The sequence below is a fragment of the Coniophora puteana genome, assembly GCF_000271625.1.
Source record: "Coniophora puteana RWD-64-598 SS2 unplaced genomic scaffold CONPUscaffold_7, whole genome shotgun sequence".
NCBI lineage: Eukaryota > Fungi > Basidiomycota > Agaricomycetes > Boletales > Coniophoraceae > Coniophora > Coniophora puteana.
In genome coordinates, this window is record NW_006913059.1 from 459,834 (window position 1) to 487,807 (window position 27,974).

Below are 27,974 nucleotides of genomic sequence, written 5' to 3' on the forward strand. Positions count from 1 at the left end.
AACGCCTAAGTTGTAGCACAATCACCGAATAACGACGCAGCGTTTCCGGTGAGGTTCACGTTCTGACACGTGAAGTTCGCGTTTCCGTAGGAAGTGGGCGGTCTGCGAAGTTTATCAGATAACTGTGACAGAAGTCAAACAGGTACGTACGCCAGGTTGAAGTTGTTCACAGTGATGTTCTCGCAGCGGCCATCGGGGGAGCACGCCAGGCTGGCAACGACGTTCTTCTCATTCCCGGAGGAGGTGCCACTCATGCTGAACACTGGTAAGCCGAGCACTTTGAATTGTGTGGTGTTCACTCACTTGGTGAACGTGATGTCTTGGATGTAGACGTTCGACGGATATGCGGTGCAGTTCGCCTCCGAGGTGAAGTAGCACTGGAATGACTGTCAGTCGTGATCGCCGTCGCTTAACTCGTATATGCTAACGCACCTGATCAATGACCACAGGACTGTCGACGTTGCTCTCCGTGAAGAAGCTGTATGTAACGTTCTTCACGATACCAGATCCCACACCTGGACCGGCGAAGGCTTTGATGCGGGCGCCGTTCTCCGCGTTGGCGATGTATACATTGCTGCGAAGAGTTAGCATTATAAGTATCAAGGAACCAGAACACTGCGACTGACGTGGAGGTAAAGTTTTCGACAATGTCGTATTCTCCTTCGTACTGTCCGAGGGAGCCCACCGAGATGCCGCTGACGATATCTCGTCAGCTATACCCTCCAGTTGCATCATCGCAGCACTTACTGGGACCCGTTGCAGCTGAGGTAGGAGGCAACGATATTCGTCGCATCTCCATGCTGTGTAAGCCGCTCTAACCCCATCTATTGCGAGAAATTCAGCTCACTAGGCTTTAAGGACACGCAGTCGTCGCCATTGTTGATGGTCGAGTTGATGATTGTGACGTTGTTGCTTCGGTAGATGTCCCATCCATCCGTGTTCTTAGCCGGGTTGCTCGAGGTCGAGACAGCGCTGATGTTGATACCGTTGTACAGGATGTTCTCGCCCTCGTTGACCTAGACATGGTCAGATTCCTGTGGAGATCTACAGAAAGAATCTGCTGTACGTACAAAATTGATCCATTCAGGTCCATTCAGCATGTTGATGTTCTCGACGCTTAGGTCCGTGGCTTGATAGACCGTCAATAGAATGGGCCGCAGAAGCGTGTCGTTTGAGGCGCTGGGAAATGAAGTCAATAACCAGCCATTCACTGCGTTCATTTGTGTGCCTTACAATGCATCGTACCATGCCTTTCAAAGTTAGTGAGTCTGTTATGAACCTCGCACAGGATCGTGAAACTCACCTGGCCATTTCCGTTGATAGTACCACCGCCGTAGAGACGGACATTTGTTCCCCCGAGAAGCCAAAACGCAATCTGCGTCTGGAAGTCGAAATAGAACCCGTTCTATGCGTGCTGTCAGACAGGCGTCTCGGAGCGGAGTTTCGAGAAACCCCCTACATTTATCCAGTACGTCATATTATTCGAAAATTCGACCGTTCCGAGCAGTTCCTGTAGATTGCGTGCAGCCATTTTACATTCAGTTCTACCACGTGTAACTGACAGCCACTCACGATGTCCGTGTTGGCAAGACCTGTCATGTTCATTCGGGAGGAGATCGAGAGCGTGGTGGCAGTGGGGATGGTCACCGTGGAACATTCTTGGGCAGCCTGCACAAACGTGGGGCCGTCATCGCCGCCGCTTGCTGTAAGCGTGCATGCCGCCGTGCTTGCTCGTTGTGAAGCCGACACAGCAAGCGGAGCTGCGAGCAGTGCAGCAAAACTAGCTAGTGAGTGCATCGCGCTTTGTGTTTGCTTCGGAGGGTTGCTGGAGATGACCAGGAAGGTGGTAGTCCACATTCCCCATAACGAGGTTCTTTTATGTGCATGTCGTCGCTGGGCGGGCCGCCACTGTTGGCGGCCCGGACTACTATAGCAAGGTCGAGGTCGGCTGCCAGGTATTGTGTGAGATGTGCTGGGAGTCGACGAGGGCTTTCGCTAATTTTGGGACTGAGAACGGGTCACATGTTTTACAGCACGAAAGCGTCCAAACGCCTCGCGTATTAGGATATCCCGGGCCACCTCTGGATTACATACCCGCTGTCACCGTGCTCGTGGCGCGACAGTGGCAGCGCTGCGGCTGTCATGCTTTGTAGCGTCATGCCGCCTTGGGTTAACCCTAGCCCTCCTGTTTTATGCGGAGATGAGTTGCATCCCGCGAGACGTCTGGTTCGACTCTGACCGTTTCACCGTTTTCTTCTTAGTGTTCCGCCGTTCCTGTGTTCTTCTTGGAAAGCATACGCACGCGGAACAGCCATGGGTGATCATCGCTCTTCTTTATCGAGGTAATTTGGAAGTAATGCGACGGTTCTGGAAATCGCCGAGTGGCTGGACGAGTAAGTTCACGTTGTTTAGCGTTTGCTGTAGGCTTCCTCTCTCGGGCAGTACATGAATGGACAAAGCTGTGCTTTTCATGTCCAAACCTCCCCCGACATGTCCTGGAAGCTGTCGACCTCTCCGCTCCCTCTACACGAAAATTAACGGCCTCGAAGCGTAGTTCCTATGTTCTTGTTATATCGGGCGCATTTTAGGTGCGTATAAAGTTACAGAGGGTCAAGTCGTCGTTTTGCATTCGCTGGCTCACCCTCGGAAAAAATATGACTACCGACCTCTTGCTCGCAGCGGTCGCCTTGATCCTTTCGGTCTTCTTCCTCGCCACCGTCATGGTCTCTTTTTCTATCCTAGTAGCCATCTTCCTCATCAAGTTTCTCCAGTCGGTTGGCGGTCCACAGATCGAGGTTCCTGAGATTGCCCGAGGTAAGTATTTCCTTGGCGTTCAGCAAACGTACTCAGCAGTTTTTCTCTGACGACCTTTGCAGATAGGCAAGCGAGGGAGTTTACATACCGCGCAGCAAGGCAGGCGCCTAAGCGGACTATTTCGGGATGTGTAGGTGATTGCCACTTATTGGCCGAGTTTTGGGGTACTGACCGTTCCGACAGAGCGCGCCTCGAGCCTGCTCAGTTCTCGGGTGATGGCGGAGTTGAAGACCATTCTTCGGAGCGCCGATGTGTCAAAGGGCAGCCGTAGAGCTGCCGGTGGCGCGACAGGAGCCGCACTGCAGAACCGAGACGGTCAAACAGCCTTCTCAACGTTCTTGCGCCGTCGGGGCTCAGAAGAAGCTCCAATCAGCACGCCATCGTCTTCGGGGCTGAATCTCCGCAACGTGCATCAAGACCGTGTGGCATTTTCCCCAGACCACGAGTTTTCCATCGCAGCTGTAATGCGGATCGAGGGAGGCATTGTCGAGATGCCCACCGTGATGCTGAGCGGGAAAGACAATTGCGGACCGAGTGCGTTTTGTGCTTTTTTATTAGCAACTTCCATCGCTGACTGGTTCGCGCTGCTCCAGCTAAACAAGTCACTTACACCTCGAGTTCTCCCTCTCGGGCCTCGGAGCATAATAAACTTGACGAGTACCTGCTTTCACCGTCACGATAGTAGGGCTGCGCTTGTCGAGCGGACATACGGTGCAATAAGTATGGACATCTCTCAACCCCGAATCACTATGATTTCTCCCTACATAGATGTCCGTTGACAGTTTTGTAAATTTCCCTGTACATGTTACCTGTGCTTAGTATCGTTGTATAATACGCTCGTTTAGAATTTCCATGAGCCGCAGCCATACGGAGAAGAAGTCGCGTAACTTGCGCATAGCTGGTCATAATTAGCAAATAAACGGTCTCGTACTGGTCTCGGAGATTGTGAAAGGGATCATGCCATCTCGCATTGTGGCGCAAAATATTTCCCCATGAAATGACCCATAGTGCACCGGTGGACAGTCTACTAGTTCATCAAGTGGCTTCTTTCTACATGTCAGTACTATAATTGCGTGAGGTCACATGTTGAACACGAAGGCGCTCACGTCGCGCGCCGCGAGGGTCCATTCATATTACTTCAAGGCCCGGTGTCAAAGAGCCGTTCGTGACTCGCGTCGACGATGGATTTTTGCAATATAACTCTTCATGTAGTGCACAAACTTCGATTGCTCTGGGCAGTGCAATACAGCAGCGTTCAGCGTGGCTTTCAGTGACAGCTGCATCATGGTTTAACCGTGGCGTTCGATACCGTATTTTTCCTCTAGTACTATGCGCGCAAAATCGCCTGCAAATTCTTGTGCTGTATGCCGAAGAAATGTCATGGCTCTGTTATTGTTCTGAATACACAGGAAATACCACTCACCTTAGCTCACAGAATGCACCCAAACTAAACCTAAGCTAATGTTAGGGAGGGTTTGCACTGCTGTGGCAGGCACCCTTCCGGGTGGCACGCCGCACGCTCTAATCTCCGACTGAAACCACTGTTTGCCTTGCCGTGTCCAACATCCTTCTCTGCCTCCACGATATGTTGGATGCTCCTACGTTCTCGGGGCTTTATGCGCGCTGGTGTTACTTTAAAAGAGCACCAATTCAATTGCTTACCTGCATCACCTGATTTCCCGCAAAAGTGAAGATGACGACCGACGTCTTGCTATCGGCTTTCGCCTTGGTTATCATTGCTCTTCTCCTCGCCCTCGTCTTCTTCCTTTCTCTCCTCGCAGCTGTTTTCCTCGCCTTCCAGTTTCTTCCGACGGCTGGCGGTCCGCTGATAAACTTCTCTCGGATCGGCCAAGGTAAGCCCTTCTCTCATGCCACCAGAACGAACCCAAGCCTTTTTCTCTAACGACCTTTGCAGATGGGCGACAGAGAGAATTTACACATGCACCACACCACGCCGCAAGGCAGGCGCCCAAACGGATCAACTCGGGATGTGCAGGTGATTGCCACTTATTGACCAAGTTTTGGGGTTCTGACCGTTTTTAAAGGGCGCACCTCGAGCCTGCTCGGTTCTCGGATGATGGCAGAAATGAAGACCATCCTTCGGAGCGTCGATGTGTCAAAAGGAGGCAACAGAGCTGCCGGCGGCGTCTCAGGAACCGCGCGGCCGAGCCGAGACGATCAAACCACCTTCTCAGCATTCTTGCGGCGCAGAAGCGCAGAAGAAGCGTCGACTGACGCGGCATGGCCTACGGGTCTGGGAAGCCGTAACATGCCGGGCCATGTGGCAGCTCACCAAGACCACGAATTTGCATGGGGGGCTGCCATGAGGATCGAGGGAGGGGTTGTCGAGATGCCCACCGTAATGCTACACGGGCGAGACAACTGCGGACCGAGTGCGTTTTTTTTCTTTGCTATTTTATGAGCAACATCCAATGCTGACTGATTCGTGCCGCTTCAGCTAAACAAGTCACTTACGCCTCACGTTCCCTCTCTCAGGCTTCAAAGCAGAATAAGCATGGAGATTACCTTCTTTCTCCATCGTGATAGTAGGTTGTTGACTGTTGACTGTCGGACAAACGACGTAACATCGGCGTCGCCCAACATCGAATGACTATCTCTCCCTATATAGACATCTACTGATCAGTTGTAAATTCACCATCTGTGCTTTACCTGTGCTTATAATCGTTGTATGAGACCACATTTATAGAAGTAATAGATCCTTGAGCAGCCATACGGAAAACAAGTCGCGTAGCTTGTGCACAGCTTGTGATAATTGGTCTCGGACTGTCTCGGGTTTACTTCGGAGATTATGAAAGGGCTCATCCCCAGTAAGAACTGGACATGCTCAAATCGAGTGTGATCTAGTGAAAAATAGGAATTTCTATTATTCTATTGTTTTCTAGTCGGATCAAGTGATGGCTAGTTACACCTAGGGAAATAGAGTTTGGGAGCTTCGGTGGCTTGAACGTGTTCCATGCGCGTCTAGTTTTGTCTAGTAGCAACTTACAAACTAGATCACACTATCATATCAAATCGATTTAATTACACAGCTAGATCACACTAAATAAACTTGTGTTGTAGGACACTGCAAACTCGTCTCCTTCAGTAGCGTATAAGCCGTTTACCTCGAGAATCTCTAAGTCCCCTCGTCCTTGCCCTCGTCTCAAGAAGTCAAGCTCAATTTAGAAAGCCCCTGTTGGGAGTTTGGACTTATACTTTTTCGCGCCTCTCTTCTGTGTCGCATCTTTCCCTCTCCCCTTTCCCCCACCCCTGCCCCTCTCCAGTTCCACTGTTGTGAGCTCATCTCTCCCCAAGGCTATTGCGATCTCCTCTGATGAGCTCATCTATCAGCATCACAGGCCACAAGCGTACGGTTGATGCTCAACTTGAGGTAATAGAAAAGGTGACAAGGAGTACGAACAAGAGGCGCGAAAAAGGTGAGTACCATCAGCAATATCATTGACAAATTGACAAGGATACTTTTACTATCTGAACCAGGGTAAGTAGTATTCGAGCAATGCATATCAAGATATCCACCAACACACGCATGTATGCATGTTTATAGGACGATACCATTACCCTCAAGACATCTCACCCCGATGGCCCTAACGTGTAAGTCGAGTACAATATGGCGGTCATGTTCTGAATGATAGTAGCTATGTTTACAATGATGTACCCCTATTTTGCAATGCATATTTTGCCCTAGAATGTGATCGAGTGCACATTTTTATCTCGTAATAAGCCATCTGAGTAAGCTATTGGAAACTAGATTATACTAATTTTGACTAGATACCATGCTCCAACCACAGGCCCAACTGATTTTTGCTATAGTTTTATCTAGAATTGTACCATTTTCTAGTTTGATCTAGTCTCAGCTAGTGTTCCCGAAAATGCTAGTCGTGACTGTATATTCCTAGATATGACTGAATCTGACTAAATATAAATAGATTTACCCTAGATCTCGCTGGTTTTGAGCATGTCCAGTTCTTACTGGGGCTCATCTCGCATTGTGGCGTAAGCATTTCCCCATGAAATGACTCAAAGTCACTCACTACTCACCTGCATACGCGCTTAAGCGCTTAAGCTGCCAAGATAGGTCCTTTCTCCGCGCTATTGGTACCTTTTGTGAGGGTGAATGGTGGACGTGCATGTCGACAAATAATTGAAGTCAAGGATGCATGATGCAATACATGATGCAATGTTCACGACTATGGCTCCCACTCGCATCCTTGATCGATAACTTTTAAATCCCTCCGAAGCAGATGCGTGAGACTACGTGGAACTATGGAACTCCAGGAACGATCTTTGTGTTTTCATCCGGCTGGGGCGGATGGGATAGAAGCCGGTGGCTTGGGGACGGTCGTCAAACATATGATAAGGCTTTCGATTGCAAAACCGTTGGGGCTGGATTAATTTTAGCTTGTTATCGCTTCGTCGCAGATTGAAAAGCCGTCCCTGGCAGCGGCAAGGGAACGCCATTTGCATCATATACGATAGTCTTCTGTAGGGCACTCTATCGCGGGCCGGAAGTAGCTGGGCGCAGCCACTTCACGGAAGAAAAGCTTCGATTGCCATGCTCCTAATATGGCAGCCAGATTGCTAGTCGCATTACTTCTTCCAGCGTCTTCCCCAAGAGTTGGAGGTTAGGAGCTGTTCCCTACGACGAGATATGTTTACCTGAAGACAAAAGGTTAAAGCACCTCCAGAGGCTGGAAGAGGTGTTTTCAAGAGGGGTTGTGGCCAAAGAACGGACGGACAATTGGCAAGGCGAGTCTAACGCAGTGAGCCCCTTGGGATGATGCACTGACCAAAGTATGGCATAAGGAATACAGCGGAGAACCCAAGGCATTCACTCAGACGTCATTCGAACCCCAAAGGAATTCACCGTACATATATACCTGCGTCCTCCCTCTGTGATGTCTGTCACGTCTCCCTCCGACAACCACCACCATGTCTCCAGTACCACCGTCGAACGGTCCTCCCCCAATCGACGCCGCCACCTCCCCCGCCACACCCACAATATCTCATCCGAAGCCCAACGGCGAGGGAGAGCCCGCAGACGCCAGCCTTCCGGACAACTATGTCACGTACCAGCTCAGCCGCCAGACACCCCTGCCTCCCATCACTTGGGGCAACTGGTACAAGGAGCTTAACCTACTCCACTTTGCTGTTCTTGGGCTCACCCCGCTCTTGGGCATCATTGGCGCGTTCACAGTCAGCTTGCGCTGGGAGACGGCGGTCTGGTCTGTCATCTACTACTTCATGACCGCAGTTGGTAAGCCGCCTGGCTTATATATGCCTTCATCTCCTTTATACCGTAATCCAGGCATTACCGCAGGATACCATCGACTCTGGGCTCATCGTTCCTATAATGCATCGAAGCCTCTCCAGTATTTCCTTTCCATTCTTGGTGCGGGTGCCGTTCAGGGCTCCATCAGGTGGTGGGCGCGCGGACATCGCGCCCACCATCGGTATACCGACACCGACCTCGATCCTTATAGCGCACACAGGGGCCTTCTCTGGTCGCACATCGGCTGGATGGTTTTCAAGCCTCGTCGCAATCCCGGTGTCGCCGACATTAGCGACTTGTCCAAGAACGAGATTGTCAGGTGGCAACACCGCCATTACCTCCAGCTTGTCGTTCTCATGGGCTACATATTCCCCACTGTTGTCGCTGGCTTGGGGTGGGGTGACTGGAAGGGTGGTTACGTCTATGCTGGTCTTCTGAGACTGTTTTTTGTCCATCAGGTGAGTGTTGCCGAATCTTTTCAAGGTTTCGCCACTTAGACGTCCTGAACCTAGTCTACGTTTTGTGTCAACTCTCTCGCGCATTACCTTGGAGATGCCCCTTTCGACGACAAACACACTCCGCGGGACCATCTCATCACTGCGCTGTGCACCGTTGGTGAAGGTTACCACAACTTTCATCATCAGTTTCCTATGGACTACCGCAACGCCATCAAGTGGTATCAGTATGATCCCACCAAGTGGACGATATGGGTTACGAGCAAGTTGGGTTTGTCATCTCACTTGAAGGTGCGTCTATGTCGGACCACCAGTTACCCATGCTAATTTTACTTTAAGGTGTTTCCTGACAACGAGGTTCGCAAGGGTCAGCTTACCATGCAGCTTAAGAACCTCCGCGAAGTGCAAGAGAAGCTGAGCTGGCCTTCGGATAACAGCCATCTCCCTGTTATTTCTTGGGAAAGCTGTAAGCTGCTCCTCCATAATAGCCCTACGTAAATATTGACTTTGCTTAAGACCTGCAGCAAGCCCAGTCACGGCCACTGATTTGCATCGCCGGGTTTATTCATGATGTCGAGGACTTCCTGGACCAGCACCCAGGCGGTCGTCACTTGCTCACGAAATACATCGGCCGAGACGCCACTACTGCCTTCTTTGGAGGTGTTTACGAGCATAGCAATGCTGCACACAACGCGAGTTTCCTTTCCGTACATTATACGTGTGGTCTAACTTCTCCTATTAGCTGCTCTCCATGAAGCGTGTTGGAGTCTTACACGGTGGAGCCCCTCATGGACTGGAGGACAAGGCTATCCCTCCAAGTCAACGTCTCAGGATCGCTCGTTACAACGAAATGAGTGGAAGTGGTTACAGTTCCGGTGCTCTCTCAGACGGTGATGGTTTTATGGCGTAAGGACCGAGTTCACAATGATTGTTTTCACGGACATTGGTGCTTCGCGGAGGGTGTTTATGAGTTCTTCTTTTAGGTTAATACATAGACTAATCGATATGATGAACAAAGAACCCTACTTGCATTGTAACTTCACCTTGCCTATGATAGATACTACGCCCGCAATAAAAGCTGATCCGACACGCGTAAATCGGAGCGTGGTGTACTCCTGTACTTCTTCGATCGTTCGGTCATCGATTCATCCCTTGTCGTACAGACCTGGCAAGCTAACGATTCAGGATGAGAACATCTACGAGGACAGGTTTATAGTAGGCGCTGAAGCGCTGAAGCATCTGAGTATCTTGGGACTGCCAGAGGAGAAGCCGATGTAATGGGATGAAGAAGAGCGTGGATAGTCATGAGAAACTTGATTGAACGCCCGCCCGCGCTTGGCGCTGGCATGAGTTGACGATGATCCAGACAAATTATTCTGCCCCGCACTCGGACCTTTATCCCCACCTGCGACTCGACCTTGATAGCTTCACTTAGTAACCCGCCATGTCCTCCTACGAGGAAGCCTGGCTCACCGGTCCCCAATCCACCAACTTCTACACGCGTACATACCGCCCCGAAGGCCCGCTGAAAGCCGCCGTCGTCTTCGTGCATGGCTTCATTGAACACATCGCGCGGTACGAGCACGTTCTCCCCGTGTGGACTGCCCGCGGCATCGCGGTCTTCGCATTCGACCTGCGCGGTTTCGGGCGCACAGCACTGGGCGAGAAGGACAAGCGGAGCAAGGACAGCGCGTATGGGAAGACGAGCTGGAGGGAGCAGATGGAGGATGTCGAATGGGCAGTGAGACACACGCAGGAGGCGTTCAAGGAGGGGAATGTGCCGGTGTTTCTGTATGGGCATTCTATGGTGCGTTTCGGAGTCGAGTGTCAGGCTTTTGTCGGGGCACACGGCTCATCTTGGAAGGTGGTAGGGAGGAGGTCTGGCTCTGGCTTTCGCGACTAGGTCGAGTGCTCCGCCAACGCAGGAGGCGGTTGGCTTGCTGTCTGGCGTCATAGGCAGCAGCCCGCTCGTTATCCAGACGAAACCCGCTTCAAAGGTGGCCAGATGGATAGGCGGGAAGGCTAGCACGCTCTCGCCGAACATGAACATTCCCGCCGAGGTCAAGCCTCAGGTGAGCGTCTACCTCTATACGACGAAACTAAACGTTCCTTGACCTTGTCTTACCAAACAGGCCCTCTCCCATGATCCAGAAGTCGGAAAGGCCTTCATGAAAGACCCCTTCGTCAAGCAGACTGGGTCGCTTCGCGGCATCTCCGATATGTTGGACGGCGTGAGTGCCTCCTTGGGCACAGGACGTTTACATTCCTTTGACACTATCGACTGCGCTACAGGGGGAACAACTGCTCGCCAAAGATTACGAAAGGTGGCCTCCCGGTCTCCCGGTACGTTAATGCCTCCCTGACATAAACGCCTTTCGCCTGACAGACTGCTGCCAAGTTATTGATAGTTCACGGTACCGAAGATCAGGTACGAAGAACAATATTTCTAAGCGTTCACTTGGATCTCCCGATGTTCTACCGATGTAACAGACCCTCCTTTGTAGGTCACCTCGTGTAAGTCAAGCAAGGAGTTCCTCGACAAAGTACCAGCAGAGGATAAAACCTTCATACCGTTTGAGGTGAGCACTGCTTTTCAGGTCCGTTCACCTTGACGATGTCGCATGTTGATCACGCTTGGGTCCAGGGTGCATACCACGAGGTCCACAATGAGACCCAGGACATGCGGGAGCCGTTCATCGAGGCATGCATCTCCTGGGTGGAGCGACATCTGGAGCAGAAGCTGGTGGCGTCGAGGCTGTGAACCAGGGCTTTGGGTAGCCCACACAGGAAGGAACACAACGCTGGGGACGGCCGACATCCACGGAAGAAAGCCTGAAGACGCCTTTTTCACATGTCTATATGTACAACTATGAATCCAAGATTAATAAGAACGTTAGCTTTCTCTCGCTCTTCTCTGACGCAGATCTCACGTAGCTTGAGGTTGGATCGTCACGGTAGAATGCTGTACTCAAACTGTACTTGTCCTTGACGGCTTCCTTTTCATGTGGTTTTCCCCTGATTTCTTGCCAGGTTTTACTCTCCGAATTATGCTTTCTCTTTGTGACATAGTTGGTACGATTTATCCATGGCCAACGCCTACATCCGACAACAAATAGCTGCCACGCGTAGTCGACCAGTATAAGGCTCTCACACAAACATTGGTTTTCACTTTTAAATACACCTGTTACCTATAACTGACGACACCAGTTACGTCAGTGCTGGTGTACCGCGGTATATTTCAGTACACAACACTTATTTGACAACAGTTTTCTCTGTCTCCTCGATGGCTTCACAGTAACCCACCATGTCTGCTTTCGAAGAAACCTGGCTCACCGGTCCTGAATCCACCAATTTCTACACGCGCACCTACCACCCCAAAGACCCACCAGTGAAAGCTGCCGTCGTCTTTGTGCACGGTTTCGTTGAGCATATCGCGCGATACGAGCACGTATTCCCCGTCTGGGCTGCCCGTGGCATCGCAGTCTTCGCGTACGATCAGCGCGGTTTCGGGCGCACGGCGCTGGGCGAAGAGTACATCAGGAAAAATCTGAGTGGCTACACGACCCGATGTAGGCTGTGTAGGAGACATAGGGCGGTGGTCACTCCCCTTTCATGTAGTTATACGTAGACACGCGGTGTGGTTCTGTAGCACAACATGATAGGGGTGCACGTGATGTAGTGACGTGTAATACTGGTAGTGCGTGTCAGAAATTGTCACCATAGGCTTTCGTACGTCTTAGTTGTAGATGGTACTATTTCCACAATGAGCTCAATCGTGCATACAGATGAGAAAACGAGAAAATATATTGGCAGGAAATGTATCTAATTAGTTTGACTCTAAATCCAGAAGCATGTCGGCTTTTGCTGTAGCGAACACGGCAGGGTTGTTGATGGGCTGAGGAGCGCGAGATCGAGTGGCGATTCCAGCATGGGAACTACACACCGTCAGCAAATTGAAAGTTGAAACAGAAATCCATCAAAAACGACGTACCTCCCGATTTGATGGACGCGCTGCATGAACTTGGTCAGCACCTGGTCAGCATTGTCACCTTGGCCTTCGAAGTCGTCGAGGTTCTTGAGGTGGGTCTCAAAAACGGCGCGGTAATCCATCTCCGAGAAGGAGACCCGATGGAAGCTGCCGCTCTGCCACTCGTCAATAGCACACTCGATCTAGCCAAGGAAATGATTTTAATAAGAACGCTTCAAGAGAGAAAGAGAATAAACGCACGGCAGAAAGAACTAACGCAAACCCAGGCTTCGGGAATGTGGTGAAAAACTCCTCCCACTTGACGGCCGTTGCTTTCTTCCCCTTATAGAAAATGTCGTTGATCAGCTGTTGGATGATCTTTGCTAGGAACATGCCGCGGTGTTCCTCTGGAGTGTTACCGCGCACCTAGGAGCAGATATCAGAGCTGTGGTTGCAAAAAGAAGGTTGTCACGTACACGGTACACAAAAGATGAGTCTTTCTTGAGATCTTCGACGAGCTTTCGGTTGGCAGCCTGTGCGTCCTCGTCTACAGTGTCTTCGAAACCAAAGGCTGACGCGACCAAGGGACGAGCCTTTGTCTTCAACTCACCCCGTAGATGGCTTGTACGATCTGTAATCTAGCGAGAAAGCCCGTGCATAGTGAGTGATCAACACGCAGATTAAGATCAGGAGACATACCAGCTTTCTCAGCTCTGCTGTCAGACGAATATCATGCTCGTAGTGGTCGCATGCCTTCTTCCATGCCTTATCGGACCATGAGTATTCTTGGAAAGAGGTGGGGAAAGCATGCCCATTGCACATGAGCGCATAGAAGACATGGATGGCGGCAAAGATGAGTTGCTGAACATCGGATGGGAAATCGCGAGCCTTGGGGCGTCGGCGAGTGTGGTCACCGCTGGAGGATATATCACCAGCGTCATCGGTAGTGTTGATCTCACCATCGGATGTATATTCCATGAGTAAGTCGTCGTCATCATTGGTAGGGTCATCCACCTCGAGATCGTGACGTAGGCGCTTGTTCGTAAAGAAGTTGTCGTCGTCATCCAACTCAATGTCATCCGACGGGCGGGCTGAACGCTTGGCTCCAGCATGTGTGAAAACGTTGTTGTCGTCTTCGTCGCCCTGATCGAAATGTTCGTTGGCTGATAGCAAGCGTGAGCTTGGATAGTGCTCCAGAGTATAAGTGACTCACAGCTTGGGGTGTTGGTGCGTTCGCGGATCAACTGCTGCACCTTGTCGGGTGTCAGCCGCCTTGAGGGACTTTGACGCAGTGAGGGGCCATGGCGGTGACGAGGTGCTTGGGTACTAGGGGGTACAGCGGTTGCACGCGGAATAAGCTGGAGTGGATATCCTCGTTCCTGCGCATTCGACCGCAGTGTTTCAACGACGGTGGCATTGAACTATACAAAATGCCAACTGGTGAGTAGTCATCACACCAGTGAAGCAACAACGATTGGCTTACCAGATCATCGGCGCGAGCAGGGGACTGAACACTCCTGGTGGCTGCATGTTTGGTTTTTGTGGTGCCAGATGCTGCCGATGGCGATATCAGTGATGATCAGCGGATAAAAACGTAGATTACCTTGGGTAGACGCACCAGATTTCTGCGCCTTCTTTGCATCACGCACCATCCGTGTTTGGTTGCGGATTATGTCTTGCTGGCGACGTTGGGCATCCTTCTCCGCAGCGTGGGCAGCTGTTGAGCTCATCACTCAGCAGAAGCAGTGTGCGAGTTAAGGGGAAGGGATTACCATTCTGCTTGACCTTGTCAGAGAGTCTGACGGGACGCTTGTTGCCAGAGCGCGGGAGAACTGTGTCAGAGGGCATTGGTGAAGAGCTGGGATAGGGTGGATGACCGTTAGGAGTGGGCGTTGTGGGAGATGACGAGCGAGCTGGGTGAGGGAGAGGCGAGAAAGTACTGCACCTTTATACTGTGCTCGGAGGGGGGATCCATGGGTATATATATCTGTTTGGCGAAATCAACAAGCATGAATGGGTTGATAAACAAAACAAGAACGCGTAAACGCGTCCCAGCACGGGATCGTGTTGGCTGATCATGGTTAGGAAGAAGAGGGACAAAAAGGAAGGAATCGGGTTGTCGGAGTCTAGCGCTAGCCACATGTGGCAGTGCAGATTCTGATTGGACTCCTTAGTTGCTGGCGTTACGACCACTGCACGTCTCCTACCCAGATCAGCACCCCTAGTCAACTATCCCAATGCCCAATGCAGATCTGTGACAATCCTCAGTGTAAACGACCATTCAAAAGTGAAGCCAACCTGAAACGACACCGCGCGCAAACACCAGCATGTCAACAAGCATGGTACCTCAAACTGCATACTCAACCAACCGACTCCGGGTCCGAGGTGGCTGTTAGCTTGAGCATTTCGCAGAAGCAGAGCAGCTGCGCCGCCGCCAGTGCTGGCCCCTCACTTGTATCACCTCTGCTGGACGACGACGTTGATGACGCCATGGACAATGTTGCGTCAACCTTTGTGCTTGCTCAAAACAAGCCACCCGACCAAGATCCTGAGCTCCGTCAGGCAAAACGAGCACGCATCGACGAGGAAGATGAAGACGAACCGCTGATTAGTCCAGACCTGAGGTACATCGAAGAGTTTCACGGAGAGCACGCCTCTACATATGGGACGGCCCCTACCCCTTTCGAACTGCTGCAAGAGAAACAGAACCGCGATGGCTTGAGCATGTACGCACCATTTGCGGACAAGGAGGAGTGGGATCTCTCTTGTTGGCTGCTTGAGAGCGTGACAAAGACGGCTGCCGATAAGTTTCTGAAGCTTGATATTGTGAGTTGGTTTGTCAGAGCTGCAACAATCTGACGCTTACCGCCAACATAACTAGACCAAGTCACGCGTACAACCATCGTTTGGCAGTGCCCATACCTGGATGAAACACATTGATCAGCTGCCCACTGGTCCGGAGTGGAAGTGCGTGCGTATCTCTGCTGACGCAACCAATGTTCAAGTCGTATCTGAGGAAGATGAAGACGAGGATGACGAGGTGTTCGAGTTATGGATGCGTGATCCCGTTGACGCTGTCCAAGAGCTCATCGGGAACCCAGCACTAAAGGAGCACATTGCCTACGCACCTGAACGAGTCTATGCCGATGCGGAGGGGAAGGAGAGAAGGTTTGATGAGATGTGGACAGCGGATTGGTGGTGGCAAACTCAGGTCAGTTTCCATCGACGTCCAATTCCATTGCTGTACTCACCCCAGGCAAAGGAGAAGATCCCCACTGGTGGCACAGTTGCCAGCGTCATCCTCTCCACCGACAAGACACAGTTGTCGCAGTTCCGGGGGGACAAAGTAGCATATCCTGTTTACCTAACGCTAGGCAACATCGCGAAGGGAATACGCCGTCAACCCTCTAAGCATGCGTCAATCCTAATCGGATACCTACCTGTATCAAAGCTCGAGTCCTTTGACAATCCATCTACGACAGCTTACCGCTTGTTTCACTTCAGTATGCGACACATCCTCCGCTCCATGGCTGATGCTGGACGAAACGGAGTCTACATGACTTGTGCAGATGGCTACATTCGTCGTGTCTTCCCCATTCTGGCAGCATATATCGCCGACCACCCGGAGCAGTGCCTTGTTGCGTGCTGTAAGCAGAACCGGTGCCCTAGGTGTCTTGTCGGCCGCGATGAGCGAGGAGACTTGAAGAAATCAGCAAAGCGTCAGCCAAACCACACTCTTGAGACACTCGGTGCCCAACAGGACGGACTCTATCCCCCTAGCTTCCTCACTCAAGGGCTGCAAGAAGTATACGCACCTTTCTGGTCTGATCTTCCCTACTCCGACATCTTCTCCTGCATCTCCTCGGATATCCTTCACCAGTTGCACCAAGGCGTCTTCAAAGACCACCTGCTGAAGTGGTGTACAAAGCTCGTGAGGGGTGGAGGGGACAATTTTGACAGACGCTTCCAAGCTATGCCCATTTACTCGGGGCTCCGGCATTTTACTAAAGGGATCTCGCATATCAGCCAATGGACCGCAGGTGAACATAAGCACGTACAGCGAGTCTTCGTCGCGGCGTTGGCTGGTTCTCAGGATGATGGTCGAGTGGTAACAGCTGCTCGGGCGCTTCTCGACTTCATCACGCTCGCACAGTACCATTCCCACACTACGGCCACCCTTGAACGCATGCGAACTGCTCTCAAGATATTCCACCGTAACAAATCCGCGTTTATTGAGCTCGAAGCCCGCGTTCCCGATCACTTCAATATTTCTAAGCTCCACTCTCTCTTGCACTACATCGAAACAATCATGGCTCTCGGCTCTCTTGACGGTCTGAATAGTGAGCACACAGAGCGCCTTCATATCGATTTTGCCAAGCAAGCCTATCGTGGGACCAATCACAAAGATTACGTTGTTCAGATGACCCTCTGGCTTCAACGCCGTGAGGCCACTGCTCTACGGGAATCGTACCTCTCTTGGCGCGCCTGCATGCACGACAACTGCAAACCCCCATCCGAGCCGAGCCTTGTCGAAGAAGGGTTGTCGGACTCTGATGAAGCGCCAATCTATTCGGGTGCGCCGTGGATTGCCAAAAAATCTCCGCACCCTCGTGTCTCTGTTTCGGCACTTGAAGAGTCCTATGGGGCTAGCGGATTCGTGGATTCACTCACCTTGTTTCTTCAAGAAGAAGGCTTGCTCCGCCCCGGCTTTCATCCGAACCCGCATGACCGCTTCGACGTCTATAACAGCACCAGTCTCTACATGCCTCCAGACGTCCACCTCAATCCCAACAGCCTTCGCATATCTGTGAAGGCAACTGCACAGCGTTCCAACGGGACACGGAAGGCCGAGTCGCCAGCAAGGTGGGATACTATTTTATTTGAGACGGATCCAGTCGCGCGTCGTGAGAAGGGCGGCCTGAACGGTAAGCGTTGCTGTTGGGTCAACATCATTATTCTTACTCTGCTGTTTTAGGTTTACAAGTGGCTGAACTGCACGTTGTTTTTCGATTGCCCGACCACTTGATTTCTCCGTCCAAGGATCCGGGTCCGCTTGCATACGTACATCTGTTCCGTAAACTGGGTGCCCTGGATCCAGAGACGGGAATGTATAGGCTTGTTCGGGCCACTCGACAACTGATGCCCCGTGCATTGATCATTCCTCTATCTAAGATTGTTAGACCATGTCATATTAGCCCACGGTTTGGGCAGGGCAGAGTTCCGAGTTCGTGGCTCAAGGGGAAATCTATCGAACGAGCGGAGGAATTCCTGTTGAATAAGTATATAGACACTGCTATGTTTGAAGCGTACAATATTCCATTACAGTGATAACAGTACGTGCACAAATTGAAATGACATTGCTAGGTGTAAAGAGGGGCCGCAAGAATGTACAGCACTGATGAAGGTACGAATGATGGATCCACTGGCTCCGCGCATGGCCACACTTGTACCACTTGTTTATCGGAAACAAGAAGGTGCGTTTCCCGAGCTGCTTTGAGTACACCATCACCACGCTGAGCGTCTGGTTCGTGACGGTGAGCCCCACGAGCGCGACAGTGTCGGCGTACTGCGCGCGCTTGACGGTCATGCCGCTGCTGTAAGTGAGCGTGAAGTTCTGGCCGGTGGGCAAGGGGGAAGAGGCCTGGGTGGGGTTGGATATGAGGTATCCGGAGCAGGTGGTGCTGCAGTTGGGACCGAAAACATGTTGCTGCTGCCTATGTCGAAAAGGGCTGGAAAGCCGTGCGTTAGAGTCAGTATGAGCGCGCAGTAGAAGCGAGTGAAGACGCACCAAAGTACGTCTGAGCGGACGTCCCGACCGACATGTTCCCGTACCCCAGCGGGTTCGTCATGTCCGTCATGTCAAAGGGATGGAGACGCTCTGGCCTCCGTTGCACTGCTTGGCAGCGATTCGCGCGGACGCGGCCATGATGGAGTCGTCGCCCACAGAGGACGACGAGGTCATGCAGTACCGCGAGGGACTGCGGCGTGATGCAGTACACGGGTGAGAGGGACGTGGCGGGAGCTGGGGGGCATTTGCAAACAGGCGCGACGATGAGGAAAATGGGTGGAGGGAGGGTGGTTGCAGGCGCACGCGGAGACAAGGTCGTCAGCATCCGTCACTAAAGGCACTCAAATGAACTGACACAGAGAGCTACGTACCAGGTTCAAGTTAGCAGCGCTTCATGCATGAACGTTTGAACGTTGCATACGAACGCGAATAGTGGTGGATGGAGAAACAAGCTGGGACACGAGCAACAGACTTGCACGAACTCGCGGCAAGTTACTTTTCTCACGCGTCTGGCCTGCGACGTCAGCGGATGTCATGGAACCAGATTAACGTCGGCTACGTTGTACTACAGCGCACACCCTTTAATACCAATACTACGCAGCCAATGTCACACTATGTTATAAACCTCAAACTATGGGTGAAATCCACTTTTCCTGATGTACAAGCGAAGCAAGGACAGCGCGTATGGGAAGACGAGCTGGAGGGAGCAGATGGAGGATGTCGAGTGGGCTGTGAGGCATACGCGGGAGGTGTTCAAACAGGGCGACGTGCCGGTGTTCTTGTACGGACAGTCAATGGTGCGTCTAACGTCTTGATGGATGTCAGATCATTTGGCTTATTCCGAATGATTATAGGGAGGAGGTCTAGCTCTGGCGTTAGCGACTAGGCCGAGTGCTCCACCAGCTCAGGAGGCAGTTGGCTTGCTGTCTGGCGTCATAGCCAGCAGCCCACTCGTTACCCAGACGAAGCCCGCTTCAAAGGTGGCCAGGTGGATAGGTGGTAGGGCTAGCATGTTCTCGCCAAATATGAACATTCCCGCAGAGATTAATCCTGAGGTAAGGACCTATCTGCATGCACTCAAATTGAACATTCTCGACCCTCTCCTACTGTAACAGCATCTGTCCCGTGATCCCGAGGTCGGAAAGGCCACCCTGAAGGATCCCCTGATCAAACAGATTGGGTCGATACGCGGCATCTCAGACATGCTGGACGGTGTAAGTGGTTTCTTGGACATCACGGTCGCTTGTATTGTGATAAGACTAACATCCATACTACAGGGAGAACAGTTGCTCGCCAAAGACTACGAGCGGTGGCCTCCCGGTCTTCCGGTGCGTTGGCGGCCTTCTGGTATCATCGCCTTGCACCTTACTGACTGCTGTAAAGTTATTGGTAGTTCACGGTACTGAGGACCAGGTACGATGAACATTCTCTGATCATTCCATACACTCACAAATGCTCTGTCGAAATGACAACCTCTCCGCCCTAGGTCACGTCACCTAGGGCAAGTGAGGAGTTCTTCAACAAAGTACCGGCAGAAGATAAAACCTACATACCCTTTGAGGTGAGCGCTGAAGCGCTGATATTTCGGTCGTACATCCGACGACATCGTGCGCTGATAACGTCTGGGTACAGGGTGCATACCATGAGGTCCATAACGAGATCCAGAACACGCGGGAGCAGCTGGTTGAGGCGTGCATTTCCTGGGTGGAGCGCCATCTGGAGCAGAAGCCAGTGGAGTCTATGTTGTGAACCAGGGCTATGGATATCCCACTGTAACACAGGAAGAAATGGACTATAATAATGACGGCGGTCGACAATCATGGAAGAAAGTTTGAAGAATCCTTTTTTCGCATGCCTATGCACTAAATATGAGTCCAACTTTATGAAAACGTTACCTTTCTCTTATTCTGCCCGTGTACATGAGACCATGCCAGATTCAGCTGAAAATGCACCCCACGGTCTCGTCTGGTCTCTTTAGCTCCTATCAACCTCACGACAACACACTAGCTTTCAGTAGCTGCTCTCGTTCGTTAGTGGGTCTTGCACCATGTCCTTACGGCGGTCTAGAGGCTGATGCGGCTTGTGAGTGACCTATATCTATTACTAATCACGTTATAAACTGATTCCCTCTGCGCCAACGTCAACTTCTCAACTCAAAGGACAGCTATGGGACCAGTCAAAGGGAAGTACTGTGATCACTGCGCACCAGACGGACTCGTGTGTATTGAAGATTCATTCATGATATCACCCCATACTTTAATGCACTCGCAGTGGCAGATCTTGATCACCTGTTTCAACCTCCCGTATTAATCTGCGATTGTCCAGTTCTTATTGAGTCATGCTCGTGTTAATGACCCCATGGGCAGTATATTATCTTGTTAGAAATTCTATATATCTTGAACTCGCATTCCATGCTTCTGTTACATCTGTTATAAATTGTAATCATCACACAGAGACTATCGAGCATGGCAGGCTGCCCGCGTAAGAATACATATTTTCCATGGTTAGCTGGCTTTGATTCGTCAATTTCTTCCCGTCTGACTTATGTAGATTCATAGCCACTATTCATCTGTAGCAAAGCTGAGCTATTCTCAACAGCATGGTGTGTATACGTATGCTTCACGTTAGCACTGTTCTCTTCTCCTGTGTTCCAACTCATAACTGCTTCTATCTAGCCTGATTATATTGGACTGTTCATCTTGAAAATGAAGAGACGATATCCTTGTGTTTGTACTCAGCAATGCCGCACGCTCGGCACTAGCCAAGGAAAGCTGCAAGCGTGAGGCAAGGAGAGGGTGGAAGTTGGCCTGATAGCTATGGCAAAATTTGTGAAACGTAAAGTAAGACAGAGACAAAAGAATAAAACGCACGTATCAAAGGCACTAATAGCAACTCCCTGTTCAACGGTACTTAGCACAATTAAAAGTAACAAACAATGAACACACACAGGAATGGAGGATGTGACCATATTTGCGATTGAGAGGACTTCATTTATCACAGAATGAGGTGCAAGGACACGAATCAAGTACAGATACTTACGGATTATGCAGAAGCAGTAGAGAACTCCATCGTGCATCAAAGCTCTAAGAAGGCCGGCGCGCGGCCGATCCTGGACAGCACGTACTGCAATCAAAACTAGTATTACTGCGCATGCGTCAGCTGAGGTTAGAGCCAGCTTATATGTTGTGAGAGACGGTGCCCTCTAACCTGATTCAATAATAATAAGCATGATGAATGCGCTTGATACAAGGCTAGAATCAGACTTGACAATCATGCATCCTGGGGTGTTTGCACTGATGGACGATACCGCGACTAATCAAGAGCCGCATCAGGACCCGCACATGAAAACCATAATATTAACACTTGCATTCTATAGTAGGGATGTATATGGCCACAAGGATGGTAACCGGCACAAGCCCCATCTGAGTGCATTGTCAACTTAGTAAGATATGCCCGTATGATTCTGTAGGTTCACGCACCAAGACCAAACACCACATAATAAACCAAATGCTTGGTCGGCATTGCCACATGAAGTACGTGCGCACTAGAAATAGACCTAGATCACAGCATATTCAACGGCAGAATAGAGTCCGGGGTAAAATTTCCTACACTCTGCACACAGCAGTGAAAGCATTTGGGTAGCTGCAGACACTATAAGGGCCGCGCAAGCAATATACTTGGGAGGAATTCATACATGTATAAGCACGAAATATTGAACGGCATGTCTAATGGGCGAGGTCAATCAACGACTTGTTCATGCTGTATTTATCTCTACTTACCTCAATACTGAGGTTAGGAAGGAACATGACTAGTGGGCAACATTAAGAAAACTCTTCATTGTCACAAATGGGAAACCTACAAAGAAGTTGGGCGACTGTCGAGAAGAAGGGAAGATATCGTGTTATGACATAAAAAACCTTGCCGGGACCCATTTTACGACTGGTCCATACAAAATCAATCTGGAAAAGGAAAAAATTAAACCTCACGGGTGATATCCATGAACTGAAACGCACATCCTCAGAAAAAGTGAGAATATAATTATACACCTGAAGATCTCATGAGTGAGCATGTTTGAACTAGTAGAAGGGTGTGGATCCATCGATGCGCACCAGCACAGAAGTGACGGAGACTGGGTTAGCTGTAAGAAAACATGCTGGACAAGGAATTGTAAATGATATCTTACCGTTCATGTACTAGATGTTCGGAGAATATTAATGTAGGTTGTAAACTTTCCTTGCATAGAAAAGTACGGTTGGTGGCGAACAAAGGACTCACATTGCTCAACCGCATACTTTCGGCTAAAATAACCGTTTGCTCCATCACAAGGTCCTGTTCATACGGAGTAACTTATCGAGTCTCGTAAAGTGATGGAATGGAAAACAAGTAGGTGTAGCCGAGCTCTTGGGACCTAAAAGGAAGGACTGGTGAACAGCTTATCGCGCTGGTCTGCCCCCGGTTCTTTAACTGTGACAAATGTTGCGATGTATCCTGTACCGCTAGCGGTTTGGTTACACGGGCGGGTTTCAGGTATCTTTGGATGACCTGGTGCCTCGTGCAGGGATAATAGTAGACAAAAACAGACAACCGCTTGGCCGAGTCACCTCGTGACTGAATACGCCGGCATGCAAGCGTGCAAGTACACCACTTTGTTTGTAAAATAGCACTGGAGCTGTGAACGGTCAAGAGAATAGCGGGCAAGAGTATCTGATATCCTGGTAGAAAGCTATTCTCATTTTGCCATCAAATGACGCTCGCTGTGCGCTTGCGGAGTAGATTGAAACACACGCATGCTCACAGTCTACATGCTCCGTTGATGCCTTCGGAATGCTGCGAGTAATCCAATTTCTGGTGTTTCCATGTCATCATCAGTCAGCCTGACATATCATGCATATGTACCAGCTTGTCTGTCTAGCGTTCATACAGTAATCGCTCCAAGTGTGCTTGTTGCGATATCAATTAGGCGTATCTTTAACATTTACTCGTTTTCTCATTTTTGGTGGAGAACTGAATGTTAGATTGAGTATCCGTTATCGTGCTTTGACATCAGACGGAGCGGAGTGGAGGATTCTGTCTTGTACCTCCGATAAATAATACATGTTCTATCAAAAGCTATGCTCTCACCCCCACCAGTTAGTGGGCTACTTTGGGCTGGTATGCACCGATCTATGGCGGCGCGCCAGTGCAGTGCATTGACAACATGACACAAGTCACACTGCCAGTAATTGCCTGCAACACTATTGGTTTATAGAAGTAGGAAGTTGAGTACGCAAAGGCAGAAATATCAATGACCACATAGTCGTGGTGCAGTAAGAAATCTCGACCGGCGGCTGGATCAGGCGCGGACGAAGAGCCAACGAATCGGTAGTGCTGAGTTCGGCGGAAAAGCCACATCATGCCCTACAGTCTCATTAAAATCGTATGTAGCAGATGCTTTGCTAAAAAATCACACACGAGTCTTCTCTGCAATGCCCTTCCACAATTATGTTCCTCGAGCCTTTGGGCTTAAACCATACCAGTAGCAAGCATGTGCAGCGATGAGAACACTTATATAGCATCTTGATATTATCTATCTCGTCGAGGAAGGTTCTATGCCCACTGAATACACCGTGACAACATCGGGACGCGATTTCCTAAGTCCGACATCCCCCCTTCCAATATAGGCGTTCAGAAGGTCAGGTCACCTGGCTAGCTGCAGCAATTATAAACTTGAAGCTGTCTCGGCTCAAATTTGAGCATCAGGCTGCGACCCTCATGATGGCTTCCCTCCGCGTTGCCAACGCTCCCTTCAACGCCTCTGGTGCCGACATCGTCTTTCGCACTTCTGATGATGTAGATTTCAAGCTCCACCGTGTCATCCTCGCGATGGCTTCTACCGTGTTCAAGGACATGCTAGGTCTTCCCCAACCCCCTTCCAGTAACAAATCACTCCCAGTCGTCCCAGTCTCTGAGAGCAGCAGCGTTCTGAAGCCGCTGCTCTTGTTCTGCTATCCTACAGCGCCGCCAGATATCGATACACTCAATGATGCTCGCCTTATCCTTGATGCCGCTGTCAAGTACGACATAACCTGCGTGCAGAAAGCAATGGCCGTCCACGTCAGTTCCCAGCGCTTCATGGAAGACAACCCTGTGGGAGTGTATTGCATAGCGTGTCGGTACGGGTGGGAGCAAGTGGCCAGGTCGGCCGCACGTCATTGTCTCAAAATTAGCTCTCTTGGAAGGCCCAGCACGTTCACCGAAGAGCTAAGGTTTACCACAGCGATTGCCTACCACAGGCTCCTCGCTTATCACACCGAATGCGGTAAAGTTGCTTGTGCAGTGGGGCGCGAAAATCTTCAGTGGCTTGAAGATCCCAAGTTTCCTAACTGCTCAAGATGCGCACACTATTTAATCCTGAACAACAGACCCGTTGGCCGTTTCCATGTTCCTTGCTGGTTTAGAAACGCTCTACACGCTCTAGCCGGCGACCTCCTAGAAAGGCCAGACAGCACGACAGTCATAACATCCAGCCGATTTGAAGCCCAGACGGAAAATTTTCACGAATGCAACACCTGCAGACAGTTCACTTCGGTGGTTGGATTTTCCTTTTTGAGGAAAATTTTTGCTCAAAAGGTCAAAGAGGAAACTGGAAAGGTACGTCCTATTCAATGATGAAAGTGTACTGCATGAAGCTCAAGGACGTATCAAAGGTTGAACTGGAGTTCGAGGCCGATTAATCTCGCAAGGAAACGATAACAGCCATTCAAAAACGTTGTACAGTATAGCGACTTGAAATGCAGCGCTCAGGTACTTGACGGAAATTTGCCAGATTGGACAGAGGTTGTGGGGAGCGCAGTGACGATAATAATTGCCATCAGAGACTACGTACTAAGGACTCAGCTGATTGTGGTTGATGCAAAGAAAAAGCTTGACGGAAGGTTAGCGCGCAAGTCCTTTCCGCCGCAAGTACGCCTGAACCACGAGCTGCTCGATTCTGCGCTCAGTGGTCAGTCCGTGGGATCTGCGGCGAAGAATAGGTCCAGATACTCACCGTTGCTTCACCATCAATGCTACTCCCTGCGTGATGATCCCCTTCATGATCTGCGACTGCAGCCCTCGGTACAGTGCCGCCACCCCGCCTTCCTGGTACGTCTTCACGAGGACGCCTCGAACTGTCGCTGTGCGCTTCGCCTCTGAGAGGGACATGGACCTTCCCTCGGATGCCTCCGCAGCGCGAGCAGCCTGGATGAGTGTCTTGGCGAGAATGAGTGGGTAGAGGATAGAAACGGCTGTGATGACGTCATGCGATTAGCTCCGGCGTTAGTGCGACTGGGCTGGCAAGGACGCGGAGACGCACCTATGGAGCTAGCGACGGCTCCTCCTACGAATGACTGCACTGGGGTGGGCATGCGACACATCAACCACTTTGGGTATAACTCGAGCATTTGGATTATAATCGCTTGGCCCCATTACTACGTGTCTTGAATCCGTAAGTAAATCGCCTCTCGTGGCTAAGTTCTTGTACTCTCTGTGTCACCCGTGTAGTCCTAGAGGATCTTCAGACCACATATTTGCCATGTACATCTGTGTTTCAGACTCAGACCACGGAGGACTTGTGGAGGAGAGAAGCGGTCTAGCTTTTTGAGACGGTTGCACAGCTAGCGACTTGTAGGTTGTAGACGGTCGATGAGCGTGTTTCAGCTGGCAGCTAAAATTGGTTATGGCATCACTGCACCACACTGACACTCTCAATTGGGCTGCACACAGCCATCGGGAGCACATGCGCTGTTCTGTAGTGACAACTACAGTATGTCAGTACACACTAGCAACCTGATTAGTTCGAGACCGAGCGAGACCGAGCGCTCTATCCAAGGCTGACCTTGGTGGTGATTTCACCCGGAAGCACCATATAAATAGACGTCACCATCGAGTGAATCTGCTTAGGTGGTGATTCTGTAGTGGTCCCATCCAATAACTCTAAAGGCGTGCCAGCGATTATAATCACCACTTTTGTCGAACTAGAGCTGCTGATAGTGCATGATACCGAGGATCATGCATATGTTTGAAGTGCATTTCTGAGCATTGTTATGGATCGCCTCAATTTTGCCCAAATGACCACCGTCTGTGCTAGGGTGACCGTGCCCTGTGAGACGAGCGAAAACTTTCTTAGGCTTGAGACAGATCCAATAAAGGACGGAACCTTCACGAGAATTCAAGAGTACCACTCTCTCTGACCACACGTCCGATGGTGTACAAGTAGCATGGCGGAAACACCTGGGTCCAGGGTGAATACGCGAGAATCCACAATTGAGGCTCGGGACATGCGGCAACGGTTCGGCATGCGTCTCTTGGGTGGAACGTCATCTGGAGCAAAAAGTGGTGGCGTCTCGGTTATGAACCAGGGCTATGGGCCGCATGCTGGTTTATGAATTCCACAACGAGTAATGGGAACGTTACTATTTTCTTACTCTGCCCCTGCACAGGCGATCGTGTCGTTTTCAGCAGAAAATGCGGAAAGTGAGATAACATAGGCTATGTCGCATCGCTCCTAGCCAAGAAAAAAGGTGAATTAAGGTGGAGGAAGAAGCAAGGTGGTATGGATAAGTTAGGCATGTTACATCTAGTATCCCGCAGCGCCCGGCGCGGCATCGCCCTCGCGCCTGAGCCGGAGCAGGACCTCCTTGAACCGCGTGAGGTCGGTCGTGCCAGCACCAGTGCGGGCGAGCGTCTTGCTCTGCGAGTTTTGGAGCTCGATGAGCTCGGCGATACGCTCCCATGTCGTGCCCTTAGACAGCTTCGAAGTGAGCGAGTCGACGTAATCCGCCTCTTCGTCTCTGAGATTTTCGAATGCAAAGTGAGGATGAAGCTACATGGTGCAGTGTTAAGGGGATACGCACTTGTTTTGGCGGATCGTGCGCTCTTTCTTGGCGGTGTACTCTTCGTAGAACTGGTCGATGGCGCGCTCGGCCTTGGAGATGGTCTCCTGGCGCTTTGCATTGCTCGCTTCGTCGCGAGCCTTGATCTCTTCCGCTTGCCTTTCACGCCAATCCCTGAGTATAGAGTAAGGCTCGCATGCGCAATACGATATGGGGAGGTACTCACTTGATGACCTGCGGCTCTTCCTCTTCGATCGGCTGGTTGAGGATAGGCGTGGACGAGAACGCGGATGGCTGAGGACGAGGTGCAAACGGCGTCGATGTGCCAAAGGAAGCGCCAAAGGATGGGGCAGTAGAGGCGGAGGGAGGGGGAGATTGCTGTAGATGCCGAAAGAAGTTCCTTTCATCAGCGCATACATCCAACCAAGGACAGTGTGGACACGTACAAGAGGTACATCCAGCTCGGGGAACTGGTCCTCAAACTTCTCGATCTCATCGTCGCCTGTTATCTTAACATCCGTCACGGTCTCTTTCGGCGGCGCGTCGAAATCGTCAAAGTCGAAGTCGCCGCCGTGGACACCAACGCCAGAGGGCAGTGCGGGGACGTCACCCTCGCCGTCGAGCGAGATATCAGGGAATTGGGAAGCAGCTTTGTCGAAGTCGAAGTCGTCACCGCCGGTTCCGCCGAGGAGGTCGCTGTCGAGGCCGCTCATAGTCGTGAGTTGGTGGTGTTACCGTTGTCGTTCGTGTCGACGAGCCGCGGTGAGCCTACGCTTGGCAGTCGGCGCTAGCCGGTGGCTGTGTTCTC

At 50.9% G+C, this 27,974-nt stretch overlaps 13 protein-coding genes across 13 annotated transcripts; 8 read left to right on the plus strand and 5 right to left on the minus strand.

Annotated features, from left to right (window-relative positions):
• Window positions 1–5: 5 nt before the first annotated feature.
• Window positions 6–1,797, minus strand: CONPUDRAFT_154318 (uncharacterized protein; the record flags this gene model as incomplete). The annotated part of the gene is made up of 12 exons (XM_007771503.1): window positions 6–102; window positions 151–255; window positions 304–377; window positions 433–574; window positions 627–695; window positions 748–793; window positions 848–1,016; window positions 1,071–1,179; window positions 1,234–1,250; window positions 1,304–1,405; window positions 1,460–1,510; window positions 1,573–1,797. 12 exons carry the CDS (start codon window positions 1,795–1,797, stop codon window positions 6–8), a joined length of 1,206 nt encoding a protein of 401 aa, XP_007769693.1.
• Window positions 1,798–2,495: 698 nt separating this feature from the next.
• On the plus strand, window positions 2,496–3,572 carry CONPUDRAFT_137560 (uncharacterized protein). Its single transcript, XM_007771074.1, has 5 exons — window positions 2,496–2,588; window positions 2,680–2,814; window positions 2,877–2,944; window positions 2,998–3,348; window positions 3,408–3,572. Exons 4-5 carry the CDS (start codon window positions 3,030–3,032, stop codon window positions 3,494–3,496), a joined length of 408 nt encoding a protein of 135 aa, XP_007769264.1. The 5' UTR covers window positions 2,496–2,588; window positions 2,680–2,814; window positions 2,877–2,944; window positions 2,998–3,029; the 3' UTR covers window positions 3,497–3,572.
• Window positions 3,573–4,433: 861 nt separating this feature from the next.
• Window positions 4,434–5,544, plus strand: CONPUDRAFT_137561 (uncharacterized protein). The gene is made up of 4 exons (XM_007771075.1): window positions 4,434–4,667; window positions 4,730–4,810; window positions 4,860–5,207; window positions 5,273–5,544. The coding sequence occupies exons 1-4, from the start codon at window positions 4,508–4,510 to the stop codon at window positions 5,356–5,358; spliced, it is 675 nt and encodes a 224-aa protein (XP_007769265.1). The 5' UTR covers window positions 4,434–4,507; the 3' UTR covers window positions 5,359–5,544.
• Window positions 5,545–7,690: 2,146 nt separating this feature from the next.
• On the plus strand, window positions 7,691–9,647 carry CONPUDRAFT_137562 (delta 9-fatty acid desaturase protein). The gene is made up of 6 exons (XM_007771076.1): window positions 7,691–8,089; window positions 8,141–8,562; window positions 8,617–8,850; window positions 8,899–9,025; window positions 9,076–9,251; window positions 9,302–9,647. Exons 1-6 carry the CDS (start codon window positions 7,765–7,767, stop codon window positions 9,467–9,469), a joined length of 1,452 nt encoding a protein of 483 aa, XP_007769266.1. The 5' UTR covers window positions 7,691–7,764; the 3' UTR covers window positions 9,470–9,647.
• Window positions 9,648–10,003: 356 nt separating this feature from the next.
• CONPUDRAFT_73442 (alpha beta-hydrolase) lies at window positions 10,004–11,320 on the plus strand (the record flags this gene model as incomplete). Its single annotated transcript, XM_007770903.1, has 7 exons — window positions 10,004–10,366; window positions 10,431–10,631; window positions 10,692–10,790; window positions 10,852–10,902; window positions 10,946–10,987; window positions 11,064–11,138; window positions 11,204–11,320. 7 exons carry the CDS (start codon window positions 10,004–10,006, stop codon window positions 11,318–11,320), a joined length of 948 nt encoding a protein of 315 aa, XP_007769093.1.
• Window positions 11,321–11,764: 444 nt separating this feature from the next.
• CONPUDRAFT_165852 (uncharacterized protein) lies at window positions 11,765–12,218 on the plus strand (the record flags this gene model as incomplete). Its single annotated transcript, XM_007771077.1, has 2 exons — window positions 11,765–12,090; window positions 12,188–12,218. The coding sequence occupies exons 1-2, from the start codon at window positions 11,864–11,866 to the stop codon at window positions 12,216–12,218; spliced, it is 258 nt and encodes an 85-aa protein (XP_007769267.1). The 5' UTR covers window positions 11,765–11,863.
• Window positions 12,219–12,385: 167 nt separating this feature from the next.
• CONPUDRAFT_90562 (uncharacterized protein) lies at window positions 12,386–14,374 on the minus strand (the record flags this gene model as incomplete). Its single annotated transcript, XM_007771078.1, has 9 exons — window positions 12,386–12,494; window positions 12,551–12,729; window positions 12,788–12,952; window positions 13,003–13,164; window positions 13,226–13,689; window positions 13,740–13,947; window positions 14,010–14,080; window positions 14,130–14,243; window positions 14,299–14,374. 9 exons carry the CDS (start codon window positions 14,372–14,374, stop codon window positions 12,386–12,388), a joined length of 1,548 nt encoding a protein of 515 aa, XP_007769268.1.
• A 642-nt stretch (window positions 14,375–15,016) lies between these two features.
• CONPUDRAFT_57860 (uncharacterized protein) lies at window positions 15,017–17,854 on the plus strand (the record flags this gene model as incomplete). The annotated part of the gene is made up of 4 exons (XM_007770887.1): window positions 15,017–15,352; window positions 15,408–15,737; window positions 15,789–17,457; window positions 17,502–17,854. The coding sequence occupies 4 exons, from the start codon at window positions 15,017–15,019 to the stop codon at window positions 17,852–17,854; spliced, it is 2,688 nt and encodes an 895-aa protein (XP_007769077.1).
• CONPUDRAFT_165854 (uncharacterized protein) lies at window positions 17,813–18,733 on the minus strand. Its single transcript, XM_007771079.1, has 5 exons — window positions 18,686–18,733; window positions 18,315–18,548; window positions 18,221–18,255; window positions 18,094–18,167; window positions 17,813–18,047 (listed from the first exon to the last, which is right to left on the minus strand). The coding sequence occupies exon 5, from the start codon at window positions 18,030–18,032 to the stop codon at window positions 17,820–17,822; it is 213 nt and encodes a 70-aa protein (XP_007769269.1). The 5' UTR covers window positions 18,033–18,047; window positions 18,094–18,167; window positions 18,221–18,255; window positions 18,315–18,548; window positions 18,686–18,733; the 3' UTR covers window positions 17,813–17,819.
• Window positions 18,734–18,970: 237 nt separating this feature from the next.
• Window positions 18,971–20,063, plus strand: CONPUDRAFT_57081 (alpha beta-hydrolase; the record flags this gene model as incomplete). The annotated part of the gene is made up of 7 exons (XM_007770829.1): window positions 18,971–19,111; window positions 19,169–19,369; window positions 19,430–19,528; window positions 19,592–19,642; window positions 19,698–19,727; window positions 19,801–19,875; window positions 19,947–20,063. The coding sequence occupies 7 exons, from the start codon at window positions 18,971–18,973 to the stop codon at window positions 20,061–20,063; spliced, it is 714 nt and encodes a 237-aa protein (XP_007769019.1).
• A 4,005-nt stretch (window positions 20,064–24,068) lies between these two features.
• Window positions 24,069–25,197, plus strand: CONPUDRAFT_125015 (uncharacterized protein; the record flags this gene model as incomplete). The annotated part of the gene is made up of 2 exons (XM_007771080.1): window positions 24,069–24,944; window positions 25,001–25,197. The coding sequence occupies 2 exons, from the start codon at window positions 24,069–24,071 to the stop codon at window positions 25,025–25,027; spliced, it is 903 nt and encodes a 300-aa protein (XP_007769270.1). The 3' UTR covers window positions 25,028–25,197.
• A 32-nt stretch (window positions 25,198–25,229) lies between these two features.
• Window positions 25,230–25,699, minus strand: CONPUDRAFT_154328 (uncharacterized protein; the record flags this gene model as incomplete). The annotated part of the gene is made up of 3 exons (XM_007771081.1): window positions 25,230–25,284; window positions 25,342–25,579; window positions 25,648–25,699. 3 exons carry the CDS (start codon window positions 25,697–25,699, stop codon window positions 25,230–25,232), a joined length of 345 nt encoding a protein of 114 aa, XP_007769271.1.
• A 999-nt stretch (window positions 25,700–26,698) lies between these two features.
• CONPUDRAFT_137566 (uncharacterized protein) lies at window positions 26,699–27,909 on the minus strand. The gene is made up of 4 exons (XM_007771082.1): window positions 27,613–27,909; window positions 27,393–27,544; window positions 27,188–27,340; window positions 26,699–27,124 (listed from the first exon to the last, which is right to left on the minus strand). Exons 1-4 carry the CDS (start codon window positions 27,877–27,879, stop codon window positions 26,911–26,913), a joined length of 786 nt encoding a protein of 261 aa, XP_007769272.1. The 5' UTR covers window positions 27,880–27,909; the 3' UTR covers window positions 26,699–26,910.
• Between the last annotated feature and the right edge of the window lie 65 nt (window positions 27,910–27,974).

What these genes read in the sequence shown, in the direction of transcription:
- CONPUDRAFT_137560 (XM_007771074.1), top strand. Translation starts at nt 3,030, where the DNA reads ATGGCGGAGTTGAAGACCATTCTTCGGAGCGCCGATGTGTCAAAGGGC. An exon ending in GAAAGACAATTGCGGACCGA is followed by an intron (nt 3,349 to 3,407) that starts GTGCGTTTTGTG and finishes GCGCTGCTCCAG; the next exon opens with CTAAACAAGTCACTTACACC.
- CONPUDRAFT_137561 (XM_007771075.1), top strand. Translation starts at nt 4,508, where the DNA reads ATGACGACCGACGTCTTGCTATCGGCTTTCGCCTTGGTTATCATTGCT. An exon ending in CTTCTCTCGGATCGGCCAAG is followed by an intron (nt 4,668 to 4,729) that starts GTAAGCCCTTCT and finishes CGACCTTTGCAG; the next exon opens with ATGGGCGACAGAGAGAATTT. An exon ending in GCGAGACAACTGCGGACCGA is followed by an intron (nt 5,208 to 5,272) that starts GTGCGTTTTTTT and finishes GTGCCGCTTCAG; the next exon opens with CTAAACAAGTCACTTACGCC.
- CONPUDRAFT_137562 (XM_007771076.1), top strand. Translation starts at nt 7,765, where the DNA reads ATGTCTCCAGTACCACCGTCGAACGGTCCTCCCCCAATCGACGCCGCC. An exon ending in TGTTATTTCTTGGGAAAGCT is followed by an intron (nt 9,026 to 9,075) that starts GTAAGCTGCTCC and finishes ACTTTGCTTAAG; the next exon opens with ACCTGCAGCAAGCCCAGTCA. An exon ending in ATAGCAATGCTGCACACAAC is followed by an intron (nt 9,252 to 9,301) that starts GCGAGTTTCCTT and finishes TTCTCCTATTAG; the next exon opens with CTGCTCTCCATGAAGCGTGT.
- CONPUDRAFT_165854 (XM_007771079.1), bottom strand. Translation starts at nt 18,032, where the DNA reads ATGGTGTACTCAAAGCAGCTCGGGAAACGCACCTTCTTGTTTCCGATA.
- CONPUDRAFT_137566 (XM_007771082.1), bottom strand. Translation starts at nt 27,879, where the DNA reads ATGAGCGGCCTCGACAGCGACCTCCTCGGCGGAACCGGCGGTGACGAC. An exon ending in CCGAGCTGGATGTACCTCTT is followed by an intron (nt 27,545 to 27,612) that starts GTACGTGTCCAC and finishes CGGCATCTACAG; the next exon opens with CAATCTCCCCCTCCCTCCGC. An exon ending in CGCACGATCCGCCAAAACAA is followed by an intron (nt 27,125 to 27,187) that starts GTGCGTATCCCC and finishes CGAAAATCTCAG; the next exon opens with AGACGAAGAGGCGGATTACG.